The sequence below is a fragment of the Stegostoma tigrinum genome, chromosome 3 (assembly GCF_030684315.1).
Source record: "Stegostoma tigrinum isolate sSteTig4 chromosome 3, sSteTig4.hap1, whole genome shotgun sequence".
Classification (NCBI taxonomy): Eukaryota; Metazoa; Chordata; class Chondrichthyes; order Orectolobiformes; family Stegostomatidae; genus Stegostoma; species Stegostoma tigrinum.
Window position 1 is genome coordinate 60,970,235 of NC_081356.1, and position 16,852 is coordinate 60,987,086.

General features: G+C 40.4%; 1 protein-coding gene across 2 annotated transcripts in view; it reads left to right on the forward strand.

Annotated features, from left to right (window-relative positions):
- LOC125451055 (uncharacterized) overlaps window positions 1-16,852 on the forward strand; it is a 114,368-nt gene that overhangs the window by 12,390 nt on the left and 85,126 nt on the right. For both annotated transcript variants that reach the window (XM_048527753.2, XM_048527754.2), the window contains one exon: window positions 976-1,096. In XM_048527753.2, the coding sequence (XP_048383710.1) occupies window positions 976-1,096 (121 nt within the window). The remainder of the gene's footprint in view (window positions 1-975; window positions 1,097-16,852) is intronic.

Sequence of the window (16,852 nt, forward strand, 5' to 3'; positions counted from 1 at the left end):
GAGGAAGGAAATGAATTCCATTTGTTTTCATTTCTTAAGGCAGGTGCAGACAGGACAGAAGATGATGTGTTAAGTTTTAAGTTCATAACAGATAAACCTTTCTGGTGGATGCCTTTTTGTTTGTCATGACCTAATTCATTGTGAACATGATGCTAGACTGTATAAATGGCCTGATTGAAACACTGGATGTATATCCAGTTTAAGAGTGTGGCAGTGGAAGCTCCATGGCATTTGTAGGTTGCTGGATAAACTGCAGATAAGCACTAAATGGAATCTGTGATGCTGCAATCAACAGAATTTCTTTGCTGAAAAACTACTGACCTAATATTGAATAATGGAGTTGTAAATATGGATCAGTGTTGTGTTATTGTACTTGATGATCTGGATTAGGGGATTGTGAGGAATAATGAAAACAAAAGGACATCCTTCCTTTAATACGATGAGTAAATGGAGAAGGGAAATTGATGGGCCTAACAGTCTTGCTATGTTCCAATTACTTTATTTCTTAAAAATATTTGAAAAAGTATTGGGAGTAGACCATTGGCCAGACCTGGAGCCTACTTTGTAATTCGTGCGATCATAGTTGATCATTGGCCTCATTTCCACTTTCCAGCCTAGTCACCATATCTCTTCTGCTATCAATCTTCTGCTACCAAGGTAGACAATTCCAAAAGTTCACAATTCTTTCAGCAAAGGAACTTCTCTGCATTCAGGCCTAAATTATCAACCCTTATCCTAAGAGCTTGCTCCCAATTTCTAGATGACCCTGTAGGCTGTCTTAGGATCTACCTAGCTAAGAGTCTTGAGTGCATGCTGAGAAAATGTGCTTCTGGGCAAAATAACAAAATGCTATTGTGTAAACAGATTTGTTAATTAAAATTCTGTCATTTGTTTACATCTTAATTTCATGGCAGGATATTTGACTGAGACTCTCAAATTTAAAACATGAAATCAAAACGCTATTTTACTTTTAAGATGCAGATGTAAAGCCCAGAAAGAGGACGAGTACCCAATCACGTTTGAATCAATATAAAAGATGCTGGGAGAAATCCAGCACTGCTTGGTCATCTTATGCATATGGAGCACTAAAGCCAAGGTATAGTATCAAGTTACAATTGATTAACGCTGAACTTCAGTTGTTTGATTACTGCCTTAAATTTATCACTATCTGCTCCTGCATGCACTTGAGTTACTCAAGAATGGATAACTTTCATTGACTAATATTGTCAGATTGTCTGCTACAGGCGGCATCACAACCAAGATCAATTCTCTTCTTATTTTGTCCAATATAATGCCACAACAGATTTCCACAATAAGTGCTGTATTACAGTCAACGGTAGGCACCCTGCTGATCTAGCTTACTCTTTCTGCTCTTTAACTTAATGTGGCTGAGGCCAAAGTTCAGAAGAAGACTTTTCAAACCATTATCCCTGCATCAGCTCTCTGAGCACTTCACCTTGGAGCCAGTCTCCTGCCTTTTTCCTATAGTCCTGCACGTCATTTCTATTTAAATAATTATCTAATATCAGCATGAAAACCTCAATTAAACCTGCTTCCACCTCACGTCTAGGCGGTGCATTCCAGGGTGTAGCTACTTGCAAAACATTTTTTTTTAACTTTGCATTTCCTTCTTTTGCAAAGCACTTTAAATCTGTGCCCACTGGTTCTTGATCCTCTTATGAATGAGAACTGTTTCTCCTCATCTATCTACTCTGTCAAGGCCCTTCATGATTTTGCAAACTTCTGTCAAATCTCCTCTCAACCTTTACCTCTCCAAGGAAAACAGTCCCAGCTTCTCTAATCTCCTCTCATAAACTAAAGTTTCTCATCCATAAAACCATTCTTGTAAATGACTGTTGTACAGTCTGTTTGCTGAGATCACTTGTTCTGCAAATGAATCAAAATTTTTCATCATTCAGTTTGACATAAATGTTTACTTTCTAGAACCAAGCATCCAGAGTTTGGTCTGATTTTCATTGTCAAATGATTTTTGCTGACACTAAAGTGAGGATGGACTGAAAGACACTTTCTAGTGCTAGCAATTTTATTCTTAAAATCAGAAGTGTCTCACAGCTTTTAATGGAAGAATGTTGGGTGTTTTGTGTTACTGAAAGACCATTAATGACACTAGTGTATCCTTGAGTTTCAAGAATTGGTGGCTACAAATGATAAATTCTTACTCCTTCTGGCCTTAGTCCTGAACATATACTGGTTCTGCAAGAGCAAACTTTCAAATTTGATGTTACTTGTGAAGATATTTAATGAACTCAATTGTTATAACATGCCATTTAGTTTTTATTACATCTGTGTAGCTGCATATGAATCAAATAACATGAAATGTTGATGCAGTTTGAGCCAAAAGTAGTTTAGGAGCTGGAATGGGAAACTGTCACTGTCACGGAAATCAAGACAGTTAACACTTTGAGATTATTTGAGTAGAGAACAAAACTAAAATAAATCTTAAGCTCACCTTAAAATAAACAGTATCTATAACATATTCAAGATATTTAAGATTTTTTTAGCTGAATCTATATGTTAATCTTCCCAAAATGTTTTGGGGTTTGAGCTGGTATTTAACCTGTCAGGTGCCTGAAATGTTCCCTAACCAGCCAGAATGCACCCATGTCCACTTTTTATGGAGCTGGATGTTAGAATGTCTGAATATCCCATTGTTCTTTGAATTAGACTGTTATAATCCAATTGTGAGCTCAACTCTTTGCTGTAGAAGGTTCCCTAAATTTAGCTAGCATAATTAAATCCAAGGTAAGTTTCAACAGTTGCAGTTTGGGAGGTCAGAACTGAATAAGACTTTAATGTCATGGCAGGTTTCACCATTTCCTTTGAGAAATGGTTTGGTAATTGTATTTATTGTAATGATTTACTTGTACTGTTTTCAGATGGTTACACAAGGGACATTGGGAGACATTTGAGTAAATGCCTTTATAAGCTATGAGTTGTAGCTTCTGCTATTGGCATATATAGCTTCACCAGGTTGATCCCTTGTTGTTAGTTATGCCTGGTGCTGCTCCTGGCATGTCCTCCTATGCTTTTCATTGAACGAGGGTTGATTCCCTGGTTTTGATAGTGGTAGATTGGGGAATATGCTGCGCCATGAGATTACACATTGTGTTTTGAGTACAATTCCACTACTGATGTTCCATCACTAATGCCTAGTCTTGAGTTGCCAGATCTGTTTCAAGCCTATTCCATTTAACAGAATGGTGATGCCATACAACGTGATGGAGGGTAGACACAATGTGAAGTTGGGACTTGGTCTCCATAAGAACTGAGCGGTAGTATACTGTTGATACTGTAGTGGACATATACATCTGTGACTGGTATATTGGTGAGGATTAGTCAAAATATGTTTTTCGCTGTTGTTGGTTCTCTCACCGTATTCTGCAGGCCCAGGGTAGTAGCTATATCCTTAAGGTTTTGACCAGCTTGATCAGGAGTGGTGCTACCAAACCACTCTTCGTATGGGACATTGAAGTCTCCCACCGAGAGTACATTCGCTGCCCTTGCCACCTTTACTAATTCCTCCAGTTAGTACTCAACATAGATGGGTGCTGATTCATTAGCTGAGGTGGAGGGAGATAACCTGGTAATCAAAAGGAAGTTTCCTTGCTCACATTTGATGGGATTCCATTGAAATTTCTTGGGAGTCCGGAGTAAACATTGAGCACTCTCAGGGCAATTCTTTCCTGACTGTATACCTCTGTGCACAACTTTGCTGGGTCTGTCCTGCTGGTGGGACAGGGTTCATACTATGAATATGACTTTTATCAGGCTGTTGCTGACTAGTCTGTGGACAGCTTTCCCAATATTGGCAAGGAGAACTTTGCAGGCTTGACAGGGTTGAGTTTGCTGTTGACGTTGGCCTTATTTTTGCCAGATGGTGTGTCTGGTTTCTTTCCTTATTTGAGATGTTCTAGTGATTGATACACCAGAGTTGTTTGCTCGGCCATTTTCAGGAAATAGTTAAAAGCCAACCACACATTGCTGAGTGGCTGGACTCACATGTAAGCCAGTAGCTAAGGCAAGCAGTTTTCCTTCTGTAAGGATATTCGTAAACCAGGCAAATTTTTATGACAGAGGTATTAGGAACTGCAGATGCTGGAGATTCTGAGATAACAAGGTGTAGAGCTGAGTGAACATAGCAGGCCAAGCAGCATCAGAGGAGCAGGAAAGCTGAATTTTGGGTCGAGACCCTTCTTCAGAAGTCAACTTTCCTGCTTCTCTGATGCTGCTTGGCCTGCTGTGTTCACTCAGCTCTACACCTTGTCATCTTAGGTTTTTATGACAGTTGACATTGGCTTTGTGGTCCTCTTTGGGCATTTTATTTGATTCAAGTTCCACAGTCAGTCATATGGCATTGAAACTAATGTCCGCACAACATTTTCTGAGTATCTGCATTACTAGTTCAATGTTGATATCACAAGGCCATCACCTTCTCGCTCTGTTGCACTCTCACTTGCCCCACCCCCACCCTCAACTCCCACTGTGTTTTTGGTCTGTGATTAAGAATACTAGCCTTTCTTTTGATTAAAACACATACTTGAAGGGTTTCTACTTTGAATGGGCTTTCATGTGTAGCAGTTTTTAAACTATGAAAAAAGCTGAAATAAATATTTGGGCTTTTATTAATATTAACTCACTCTGGCTCCATGGTTCGCAATGGATTCTGAATGAATTAGCATGGAAGTTGTGAGGACCATAAGTGGTGTATGGTGAACCTGGTTTGGCATGAGTCGATATCAAATTAACATGGGGGCTATAGGGAACATTGGGCTGGCCTTTGGCATGTGTTAGTATTAAGTGATTAGAAAGTGATTGGCAGAGGAGATGGAAGCGACAGCTAGAAGTTGTTAACTGTAATAAAGCAATTGGGACACAATCCCAGAGAAGAGGTGACAGCCCAACTTGTCACTTGGTTATTTGCATCCTGCAACACCCCCCCCCCACCCCCGCCCCGCTACCCAACATTTCTCCCCATCACCACTTCCTCAGAATGAAGTTCATGACATTTTGTGTTTTATTTTTCTGAGGCAAGTGGGCTGAGAAATTCCCGAATCGGGCTGTCTACCTTGGCAGTGAAAATTTGGGCCACTTGAGATTACAATTCTCAGTTTCAAGATCTTAGATGGCCCATAATTTGGATGTATTGTGAATTGTGTGGATTATAGTCATAAATGCCAAGAGCATGTGGTCAGGCTGATGGAATGGGCAGTCAAGTGTTAAAGATCAGTATAAAGTAAAGGGTGGAATTGTAAAAAGGTGCAGGAGCAGAAAGATTTGGTGGGAATGGTGCGGGTAGGGCGGGGAATGTGCTTGGATTATTGAAGATGGTAAGAAAGGTTGAGAAATTGATCAGTAAGGCATATAGAAGAGGATAGTTACAGATTCATACTGTTACTTAACTTGCAGTCCAGAAGACTGGTAACATGATCCAGAGGCACAAGTTTAAGTCTCACCATGGAAGCTGATGAAAATTATATAGTTGTGTTTATAGAGACATGGCTGCAGGGTGATCAAAGATGGGAACTGAACATCCATGCATATTCATTATTTAGGAAGGACTATCAAAAAGGGGAGATGATATGAGATAGTTAATAAAGGAATAAATCAAAGCAAATATATGGGTGAAGATAGGAAACATTAAGGGGCAGAAAACACTGTTATCTATAGGATCGCAAAGACTAGTGGAGACTTAAGGCAAGGTGTTAAACAAGAAATCAGAAATGCATGCAATAGGATATGACAGTAATCATGGATGACGCTAATTTATGATTTGATTGGTATTGTGGAGAAGGATTTTCTGGAAAATGTACATGGTGGCTTTTTTAGACCGTTACACTCAAGAACTGACCAAAACCAGGCTATTCTAGACTCAGTATTGAGCAATCAGCAAGGATTAATTAACAATCTTATTACATGGGATCCCTTGGGGAGGAGTGAGCATACAAGTGACCAAGGTAATGGTCTTGTGATATTATCACTGGACTGTTGATCCAGAGACCCAAGTAATGTCTGGGGATCCGAATTTGAATCCTGCCATTGCAGATAGTGGAAGTGTAATTTGAGTTCGCTTAAAAGATCTGGAATGAAGAGTCTGATAATGACCATGAATCCCTTGTAAATTGTTCAAAAAACCTGTCTGGTTCACTCATTTCCTTTGGGAAAGGAAACTGCCATTCTTACCTGGTCTGCCTTACATGTAACTCTCGACCCACAACAATGTGGTTGACTCTCAACAGCCCTCTGGGCATTTAGGGAAAGACAATAAATGCTGGCCTTGCCAGTGATGCCATCAACTCCTTGAATAAAAAAAAAGTGGAATTCTTTGTTAAGTTGGAGAGGGATGTAGTCAAATTCCAAAACCAGGTCCTGACACTAAATAAAAGGAACCATGTGTGTATGAGGTGTAAATTGACAACAATGGATAGGTGAACTTTACTAAAGAGGGTGATGGTGTGTAGGCTAATGTTTAAAGAATGTGTGCCTGAATTGCAATGATTATTCCTTCCTATCTGGCTCAAAAATAAAGTAGGTGTACAAAAGTAATTAGTGATAATACTAGATCCAAAGAGGAAACAATGTCAGTAAAAGCAGCTGACCTGAGAATTGAGAGCTAAAAAGAGAAACTATTTGATCAGGAGAGGAAGAGTAGAGCCTTAGAGTAAAATTGTAGAGAACACAAAAACTGACAGGAAACACTTCTACCAATACATGGGAAAAGAATTAGTAAAGGCAACTGTTGGTTCGTTACAATCAGAAACCAGGGAAATTATAATGGGGACCAAAGAAATGACGGAAAAATTGAACACATACTTTGGTTTTCTTTTCACAAAAGAGGGCACAAATAACCTTCCAGAATTGTGAGGAACACAATATTTATAAGAAAATAGTACTGGTGCGATTAATGGTGTAACAGGCTGATTGATCCCCTTACATCCCAGAAAACTAAAGGAAGTGGCCAAGGAAATATTGCATACATTGGTGTTCACCTTCCAAAATTATGTGGAATCTGGAGCAGTTCATACAGATTGGAGACTGACAACTGTAACTTCACTGTTTAAAAAGGGAGAGAAAAAAAAACAGAATTCCAGGCCAGTTAATGTAACATTAGTTGTGGGGAAATGTTAAGTTTATTATAAAACTGATAACAGAACAGTTGGAAAGCATTAAAGGGATTGGATAAAACCAGGATGGGTTTATCAAAGGAAAGTCATGCATAAGCAATCTTTTGAAGTTTTTTGAAAATGTAATTTGTGGAATGAATTAGGGAGAATCAGAAAATGTGATGCATTTGGATTTTCAGAAGGCTTTCGTTAAGGTCCCACAAAAGACACTAATGGGCAAAATTAAAACACAAGGAATTAAAGGGTAATATGTTGGCATGGATAGAGAATTGGTTGACAGACAGGAAACAGAAAGTGGAAATAATGGCACTTTTTCCACAAATGTTAGTGCTTGGGCCCCAGCTGTTATACATAAATAACCTGAATGAGGGAGTCAGATGCATTATTTCCACATTCACTGATGACACAAAATTGGATGGGATTGTGTGCTGTGAGAAGGATACAAAGACTTCAGAACGATTTAGATAAATTGAATGAGTGGACAAACATAAGGCAGCTGCAATACATTGTGGTTTGATGTAAAGCTATGCACTTTGATGTCAAAAACAGTAAGCAGAGTATTATTTAAGCGACAATTCTTTGGAAATAAAAATTTACAAAGTGCTCTGGGTGTCCTTGTACATCAGCCAATGAAACTTGGGTGAAGAAATGACAGACAGAGTTTAATCTGGACAAATGTGACGTGATGCATTTTGAAAGACCTACTGCAGGAGTTAAGTATAAGTGGCAGAACCCTTAGGAACATAAACATACAGAGGGGCCTGGGCGTACCAGTCCACAGTTCCCTGAAATTGATCACACAAGTGGATAAAGTGGTCAAGAAGGCATATGGCATACTTGCCTTCATTGGTCTGGGTATAGAGTATAAAAAATGATAAGTCATATTGCCGCTGTATAAAACTTTAGTTTGGCCACATTTGGAACATAATGTACAATTCTGGTCACCACAAGAAGGATGTAGAGGCTTTGGAAAGGGTACAGAAATGATTTACCAGGCTGTTGCCTGGTTTGGGGGATATTAGCTATGAGGAGAGATTGGACTTGGTTTATTTTCACTTGAACATTTGAAGAGTGAGGAGGGGCATGATAGAAATTTTAAAAATTATGAAAAACATGCATGGAATGAATAGTGGACTTTTGTTTTTTTCCCCAGTGTAGAAATGTCAGTCACTAGGGAGCATAGGTTTGAGGTAAAAGTTTAAAGGAGATGTGAAAGATAAGATTTTTACACCGAAGGTGGTAAGTGCCCGGAATCTGCTGCCAAAGGTGGTGGAAGCAGATGCAATGGCAATGTTTCAGAGCCATCTTGACGGCAATATAAGTTAATAAAGTGTGAAGCTGGATGAACACAGCAAGCCAAGCAGCATCTCAGGAGCACAAAAGCTGACGTTTTGGGCCTAGACCCTTCATCAGAGAGGGTCTGATGAAGGGTCTAGGCTCGAAACGTCAGCTTTTGTGCTCCTGAGATGCTGCTTGGCCTGCTGTGTTCATCCAGCTTCACACTTTATTATCTTGGATTCTCCAGCATCTGCAGTTCCCATTATCTTTGGCAGCGATATAAATAGGCAGGAAATAGAGGGATTTAAACTGTGTAGAGGCAAAAAGTTTTTAGTTTATAAAGGCATTATGTGTCAACTCAGTCTTAGTGGGGTGAAAGGCCTGTTCCTGTGCTGTACTGTTCTTTGTTCTTTGAAAAGAGAAAAACAAGTCCAGCAAGCAATCAGGGAGGCAACTGGTATAATGGCCATCATTGCAAGAGGGTTAGAGTTCAGAAGGTGGGATGTTTTACTGCAGTTATACAGGGCCTTTATGGGATCACACCTGGAGTAGTGCATAACATTTTTGTCTCCCCACCTAAGACTGGATATAGTTGCCATAGACAGATTGCAACAGAGGTTCATGAGACTGATATCGAAGATGGCAGGACTATGAGGAGACTTGGTTTGACTGGATCTGTGTTCATTAGATTTTAGAAGGATGAAAGAGGATCTGATTGAAACTTTTAAAAGTTCTGGCAGGACTGGACAGACTCGATGCAGGGAGGATATTTTCCCTGACTAGCGAGTCTAGGACCCAGGGATACAGTCTCAGGATATAGGGTAGACTATTTAGGACTGGTATGAAGAAAAATTTCTTCACTTAAAGGGTAGCGAATCTGTTGAATTCTATACCACAGAAGGCTGTGGAGACCAAGTCACTGAATAAATTCAAGAATAATATAGATAAATTTTTAAATTTGAAATGCATCAAGGGGTATTGGAAGAAAGCGGGAATATAGCATCAAAAGGATCAGCAATGTTAATCTTAAATTGTGGAGGAGGCTTGAAGGGCCAAAAAGCCTAATCAAACTCCTAGTTTCTATGTTATGTTCAATGAATTTGGAATGAAATACTAATCTCACTAATAATGATCATGAAATGTTCTGAATCGTTATAGATGTCCACCCTTCTCACTAATGTTTCTAGGGAAGGAAATCTGCCATCTTTATCCGGCCTGGACTGTATGTGATTCTAAACCTACAATAATATGCTTGACTATTAATTGTCTGATGAACTGGCTGAGAACATCTGAGACAACAAGGTGTATAGCTGGATGAACACAGCAGGCCAAGCAGCATCGAAGGAGCAGAAAGGCTGATGCTTCGGGCCGAGACCCTTCTTCAGAAATGCATTTCTGAAGAAGGGTCTAGTCCTGAAATGTCAGCCTTCCCGCTCGTCTGATGCTGCTTGGCCTGCTGTGTTCATCCAGTTCTAAATCTTGTTTTCTCAGATTCTTCAGCATCTGCAGCTCCTACTATCTCTGGCCGAGAACATCACTCAGTTTCTGGAGCAATTAGGCAACAAATGCTAGTCTAAACAATAATGCTCACACCACAGGAATGAGATTAAAAAAAAACACCTGGAGCAGAATTATATGACCATTCTGTAGATGTGTTTGGAAGCAGAGCGCACATGATTGGGAGGGAAATTGTTAATTGAGATCTTGCAAGGTCGGAAGGCTCTCAAGGCCAGTTAAGGGTATTATCCATTACATTTGGCAATTAGTGGGGCTCTGCTACTGGTCCTACTGTTAAGAGAATGCTGGTACAAAGTCGTGGGGGCAGGAGAGCTGCCAGTGCGAACAGAGTCAACCAGTATAAGACTGACCTCTGCTGTTCCAAATTAATCCTCTCAGTCACCACTGGGTCAATTATGTATACTCCTTAGTAAATCTGCTAGACTCTTCCTGCCCTTTCCTTTCCAGTGATCGTCCATGGTGTAAGCTGCACTCTAGAACTGCTGAGAGTCACTGTCCTCTTCTTGTTACTGATCCCTGTTTCCAAGCCTTGGCTCAGCCCTCTGTGCCCCCACTTAGATTACTTATTTCTAGTCTGTGTTGCTGTGAAATCCTGGGGCTCCAGTGAATGTTTTTCCTGCAGCACATAAACTGCCCACTGTGGCACTACTGAGCACGAGCTGTTGGCATCCTGGTACCCTTTCTCTGCCTAGGTTTTCCACTTAAATTCCTTTTCAATTCCAACGTTTTATTTAGTGCAGCATCCCTGTGAGAATGATACTGTAACCATAAGAAATGCAGACTGGAAGAGTGCAGAGGTGACAGGCAGCATAACGAGACCAGCAGCGAGGGACCAGCTTGGCCCACCATACAACTGAAGAAATGAGGTTGGAAAACTTGTGTGCTGCACATCTTCTGTTGGCGTTAATTGCGACCACTGCACAAAGAAGGAGCAGGTGAATTTTTATCTCCACAGAGCCAGTGAAACACTCAAAATTTGTTCTGTACCACTTTGCTGCAAGCCCTTCTTATTCATTTCCACTGCTGACAGCTAGGCTGTGTCCTTGAGAGCAAATGACTTTTAGATGAGGTCCAGGATCCGCAGCCCATGGCTGCTTGTAAACTAATAAGAGTAGTTTCCTGGATTAAAACTCAAAGTTAAAATATATAATTTCTGTTTTAGCTAATTTATTTGAAAATGTAGCCATTGATAAATAATGAATTCACCACTTTTGTTCTGCCTTTCTTCACTAACCTTTTATAAAATGAAATTTAGTTAGTTCTATATTGGAAGAATAATACATTGAGTGTTACAATGTTTGAGTCCTATCCTTATTAACAAATAACCCTTCAAATGATGTGAACAATACTTTGAGAAATACTGTGTTTCACGTTTGGAGCAATGATGATAATTCTGTTATTCATTTGTGTGCTACAAACATTGCTAGTATTTATTAGTAATCCACAATCAACCTTGAGGAAATGATGGCAAGCCTGCAGTCCATGTTTGTTGGTCCATCTATAGCGTTGTTAGAGAGGGAGTGCCAGGCTTCTGACCGAGTTAGAGTAAAGAGCATTACAGTTACAAGTCAGGATGATGTGTGACTTGGGGGATAATTTGCGGGTGTTCTCATGCATCTGCTACTCTTGTTCTTTTATGTGGTAGATGTCACAGGTTTGGGAGGTACTGTCAAAGTAGCTGTAGTGTGATCTTGCAGTTTATCTTTTGGCTGTTACACACGGCTATCATTGTGTGCCACATGTGAGGTTTATTTAACGTGCATGAATGCAGTCCTGATCAAGCAGTGGGGGGACGGCCTAGTGACGTTACCACTGGACTATTAATCCAGAGACCCGTGTATGGTATGGGAACCTGGTTTGATTCCTGCCATGGTGGATTATGAATTTAAATTTTAGGGTGGTACAGTGGCTCAGTGGTTAGCACCGTTGCCTCACAGCACCAGTGACTCGGGCTCAATTCCAGCCTCGGGCGACTGTGTGGTGTTTGCACATTCTCCCTGTATCTGTGTGGGTTTCCTCCGGGTGCTCTGGTTTCCTCCCACTGTCCAAAGATGTGTATATTAGGTGGATTGGCTGTGCCAAATTACCAATAGTGTCCAGGAATGTATAGATCAGGTGGATTAGCCATGGGAAAAACCAAGTTATAGGGATAGTGTAAGGAATGGGTCTGGGTGGGATGCTGTTTAGGTGGTCGATGGACTAAATGGCCTGCTTCTGTACAGTAAGGATTTGTGATTCTATGAAACAGGCTGCTTTGTCTTGGCTGATGTTAAGGTTCTTGAATGTTGTTGGAGCTACACTCAACGAGGAATTGGGCATTATTCTGTTGCACTCCTGGCTTCTGCCTTGTAGATGGTAGACAGGCTTTAGGGAATCAGGATATGAGATACATGCTGCAGCATTCCAAAATTCAGATCTTCTATAGTAGTCACAGTTTTTATACGGCTGGTCCCATTAACATTCTGATCAGTGATGTTCTTCAGAATGAATGTCATGCGACTGATCAGCAATATTACTATATTTGATTGTCAAAGGAATATGACTAGATTCTCTCGTGCTGGAGTTGGTCATTGCTGAGCCCTGTACCATGGCTATATTACTTGCTACTTATCAGACAAAACCTAAATGTTGCCAAGGTCTTGTTGCATGGGGGTGCAAACTGCTTCTGTATCTGAGTAATTGCAAATGGCCCTGATTTTTGTAATTGTCAATTAACACCCTCACCTCTGATTAAGTGTTGAAGAGGTACTGTCATGAAAATAGGCACTCTTAATCTTTAATACTGACAACTGATTTACCACTTGGGACTTCTATTAGAAAGAAAGCAACTTTCATGAAACGGGTCACTGAATTTTAAAATGGATGCCGATGGTAACTGTGCAAAGAAAGGCCAAATTTCTAAAAAACAAGCCTCAGACATAGATAAACAGACATGTCATAGTAGTTTCCCTGCAGCATTACATACTTGTAATTATTCAAACTGTTTGGTGAAAGCATCAACAATGAGCAATGGCTGCCTCTTTTATAGAAAATACCAGCAACAATGGAAACCTATCAAAACCTATTATGGAAAAATATGGAAAAAAGCACTTGATGAACCAAATCACCTAGCTGTGCTCCTAATACCTGTGGTGAATTTTGGCGCAGATTCCCCTGTCCTGCTTGATGCTTGATGCCACATTCACTTATGATGTGGCCTCAATGCCAAAGGCTCTCCCCTCACATCTGGAATGGAGCACGCATCCATGTTTGAACCAAGGACTGTAATGGGGTCTGATGTTGCGTCAGCCTGGAGAACACAAATGAGCTTCACATTATTGCTGAGCAAGTGTTGCTTAACAGCATTGTCAACGATCCCTTCAGTCACTGTCCTGATTACACACAGCAGACTGATAGGGTGTGAAATGGTCATGCTGAATTGTCCTTTCTTTTTGTAGACCTGATGTTTCAGGGTAATTTTCCACATTGTCAAGTAAATACTAATGTTGTAGCTTAACTGGAACAGATTGGCTAGTTATGAAGACTTGTGCTCCAGTGCTATTGTTTGAATTATGCCAAGGCCCTTAGCTTTTGTAGTATCCAGCAGCTTTAGTCGTTGAGAGCATGTGGAATTATATAAATTGGCTGAAGACTGGTGTTTGTGATACAGGGCCACTTAGGAAGAGGTCGAGATGGATCACTCAATCAGCAATTCTAGCTGAAGACATTATATCCTTGTATTTCGCTGTGAAGCGTTGAGTCTAAAATCAATTCTAGAAACAATAGGTTGCATTGTGAATGACATAATCCATCATGTTGTTGATAACTGAGAATAGAACGATGAGGTGGTAATTGGCTCGATAAGGTTGTTCTAATTTTATTTGAACAGGGCATAGCAGTTGTCTGGAGAGTAACTGACCTTAATTACGTCGTTGGTTTAGTCCAGTTTTTGCTCTGTATCACTATCCAGAACTTGGCTCCTACTTTATAACGGACGGAACTGTTGTTGAGTAACTGGTACACTATACTATTTGTAACGAATGGCCAGTACAATTAAAATATGACAGGTCACCTTGGCTGAATAGAATGTGCAGCCTCTGGAATGTGTGGAGTAGTGGACCCACCATATGACTGGGATGAATGTGTATCCTGGAGATGACATGTCTGCTCAAGCTTAATTTATAGGTTTCCAAAATGAAACAGCTGCTAGAGTTACTGTTATGTATCTGTGAGGTTGGGGGAATATTGGGGCAGCAGGAAGGTGATCACCCCACTGCTTAGGTGTGTGCAACAGATAAGGAATGGGTGACCTCCAGGCAGTGTTCAGAGAATCCACTGCTGGAGCAGTCAGACTCTGAGACAGTCTCACCTGAAAGTCTTTTATCACTTTGGACACTGGTGAGGGTGGTGTTTTCTCAGAGGACTGCTGACAGAGCCAAATCAGTGGCACCAGAGTTGGCTTAGTTACACAGATCAGGAGGAAGAAGAGTGAAAGAGTAGCGTTGATATTGTATTCTTTAGTCAGGAGAACACAGGTATTTCTGTATCCGTAATTTCTCTCTTTAACTAACTTATTTCTTTTATATTATACTACCGTGGAAAGACTGTTATTCTGAACATTTTATTTCTTTATTTTTCTATTTTTTTCCCCAAGAATTTGTACTCCAGAATCTGTACCTGGGTACCTTTGTACCTAAGATGGTACCAAAAGTGGTGACTTGTGAACTTTTTACATACTCTTGTGAGTACATATGACAATAAAGCTAATTCAATTCAAATTATCACTCCAGAATATATGTATCTCCCTGGTACCAGGGTATAAGATGTCAGAAAATAGCTGCAGCACATTTTTTGAAAGAGGGTGAACAACGAGAACTTATCATCCATGCCAGTGCCAGTGACTTGGGTAAGAGAGATGAAGTCCTGAAAACTGACTTCAGAGAATTAGGAATAAGATTGAAAATCAGTACCTCCTAACTTGAAATCGTAAGATTATTTCCAGTCTCACATGTTTGTGAGCGTCGAAATAGGAGAATTGAACAACTGAACATATGACTGATAAACTGGTGAGGAGGAGGGCATCAGATTTCTGAGGCACTGGGGGAACCTCTTGGGAAGGTTGGGTTGCATCTGTGCAGCAGCAGGAATAAGTTCCTCATGGCGAGCTTAGCTGGTACTGAGGATTTTAACTTAGATTGGTAGGGGAAGAGAACTTAAAAGGGAGCTCAGAATCAAAAGAAGCAAAATTAGGGAAAAAAATAGAAAAATAGTAAGCAAAAACAAAAGGAAAGTGAAGCAATGGCAGACATCAAATAGGACTGTAAAGGAGAAAATGTTAAAACACCTGAATTCAAGGTAACAACGTGTGGAGCTGGATGAACACAGCAGGCCAAGCAGCATCTTAGGAGCATAAAAGCTGATGTTTCAGGCCCGAAACGTCAGCTTTTGTGCTCCTAAGGTGCTGCTTGGCCTGCTGTGTTCATCCAGCTCCACACGTTGTTATCTCGGATTCTCCAGCATCTGCAGTTCCCATTATCTCTGAATTCAAGGTACTCTCTTTGTGCATAGCACTCACAAAAAAAATTTATATTTTGAATGCACATGTTGATCTGATTTAATTGCCATTACGGAGATATATCTAAAGGGTGACCAAGGTTGAAAACTGAACATTCAAGGATGTTCTACATTTAGGAGGAATTGATGAAAAGGAGGTATGTCATCATACCTAGTTATGGATGACATCGCTAAGAAAAGATCCCTGACTGAAGTATCACAGTATAGAATCAGTTTAGGAGGAATTAAGACATTGACTGTAGAAACAGATGTTGTTTATAGAATAGCAAACTGTGCATTAACGTTGGGCATGTTTTGAATCAGTAAGTTGGAGATGCTCAGTAATACAGTATAGATTACAGAATAGTACAGTAATAATAATCTTCGGTTTGCTTAAATTTGCTTGAAAACCTGAAGTATGTTCAAGATGGTTTCTGGGACAGTATGTTGATGAGCCAACCAAGGATCAGGCAGTTCTGTTCTTCGGTGTTGAGTCATGAGAAAAGGCTAATTAAAAACCCTGCTGTAAAGCAACCTTTAGGAAACAGTGAAGTATGAATATTACATTGTCCATTCTGAAACTGGGAATCTTGAATCTGAGCAAAGAAAACTGAGAGTATAGAGGGCAAGTTGGCTGGGTTGGATTGGGAAAAGGTTTAATTGTAGATAGGCAATAGCTTGTATTTAAAGAAATATTATAAGGTCTACAAATACTGTACATTCCTGTAAAGTACAAATGCCGAAAGAGCAGCTGATTAGCCACGGTTAGCAAAAGAAGTCAAAAAATCCACCAAATCCATGGAAGTGACCTATAAGAATGTCAGGAATAGTGGTAAGCTTGGGAATTGAGAACAATTTGTGCCCCAGCAAAGGAAGGCAAGAAACTAATAAAGTCAGGCATAGAGAATATGAATCTAAGCTTGTGAGGAAAATAAAAAATAAACCATAAAAAGCATCCATTGATGTGAAAAGAAAAAGATTAGCAGTGATAAATGAGGGCCATTACAGACGGTGAGAGGAGGATACATCGTGGAGAATAGGGAAATGGCAGAAAAACTAAACAGTTCATAGAATCCCTACAGTGTGGAGCAGGCCATTTGGGCAATCGAGTTCACACCAACCCTCCAAGGGCCATCCCCTCAGATCCACCCCTATATTTTCCCACCCTATGGGTAATTTAGCATGGCCAATCCACCTAACCTGCACATCTTTAGATTGCGGGAGGAAACCGGAGCACCCAGAGAAAACCCACACAGACCGGAGGAAACTCCACACAGACAGTCACCTGAGGACGGAATCAAACCTGGGTCCCTGGGGCAGCAGTGCTAACCACTGGGAAACCGTGCTACCCAGTTTCTTTGTGTCTATGCAGAAAATCTCCC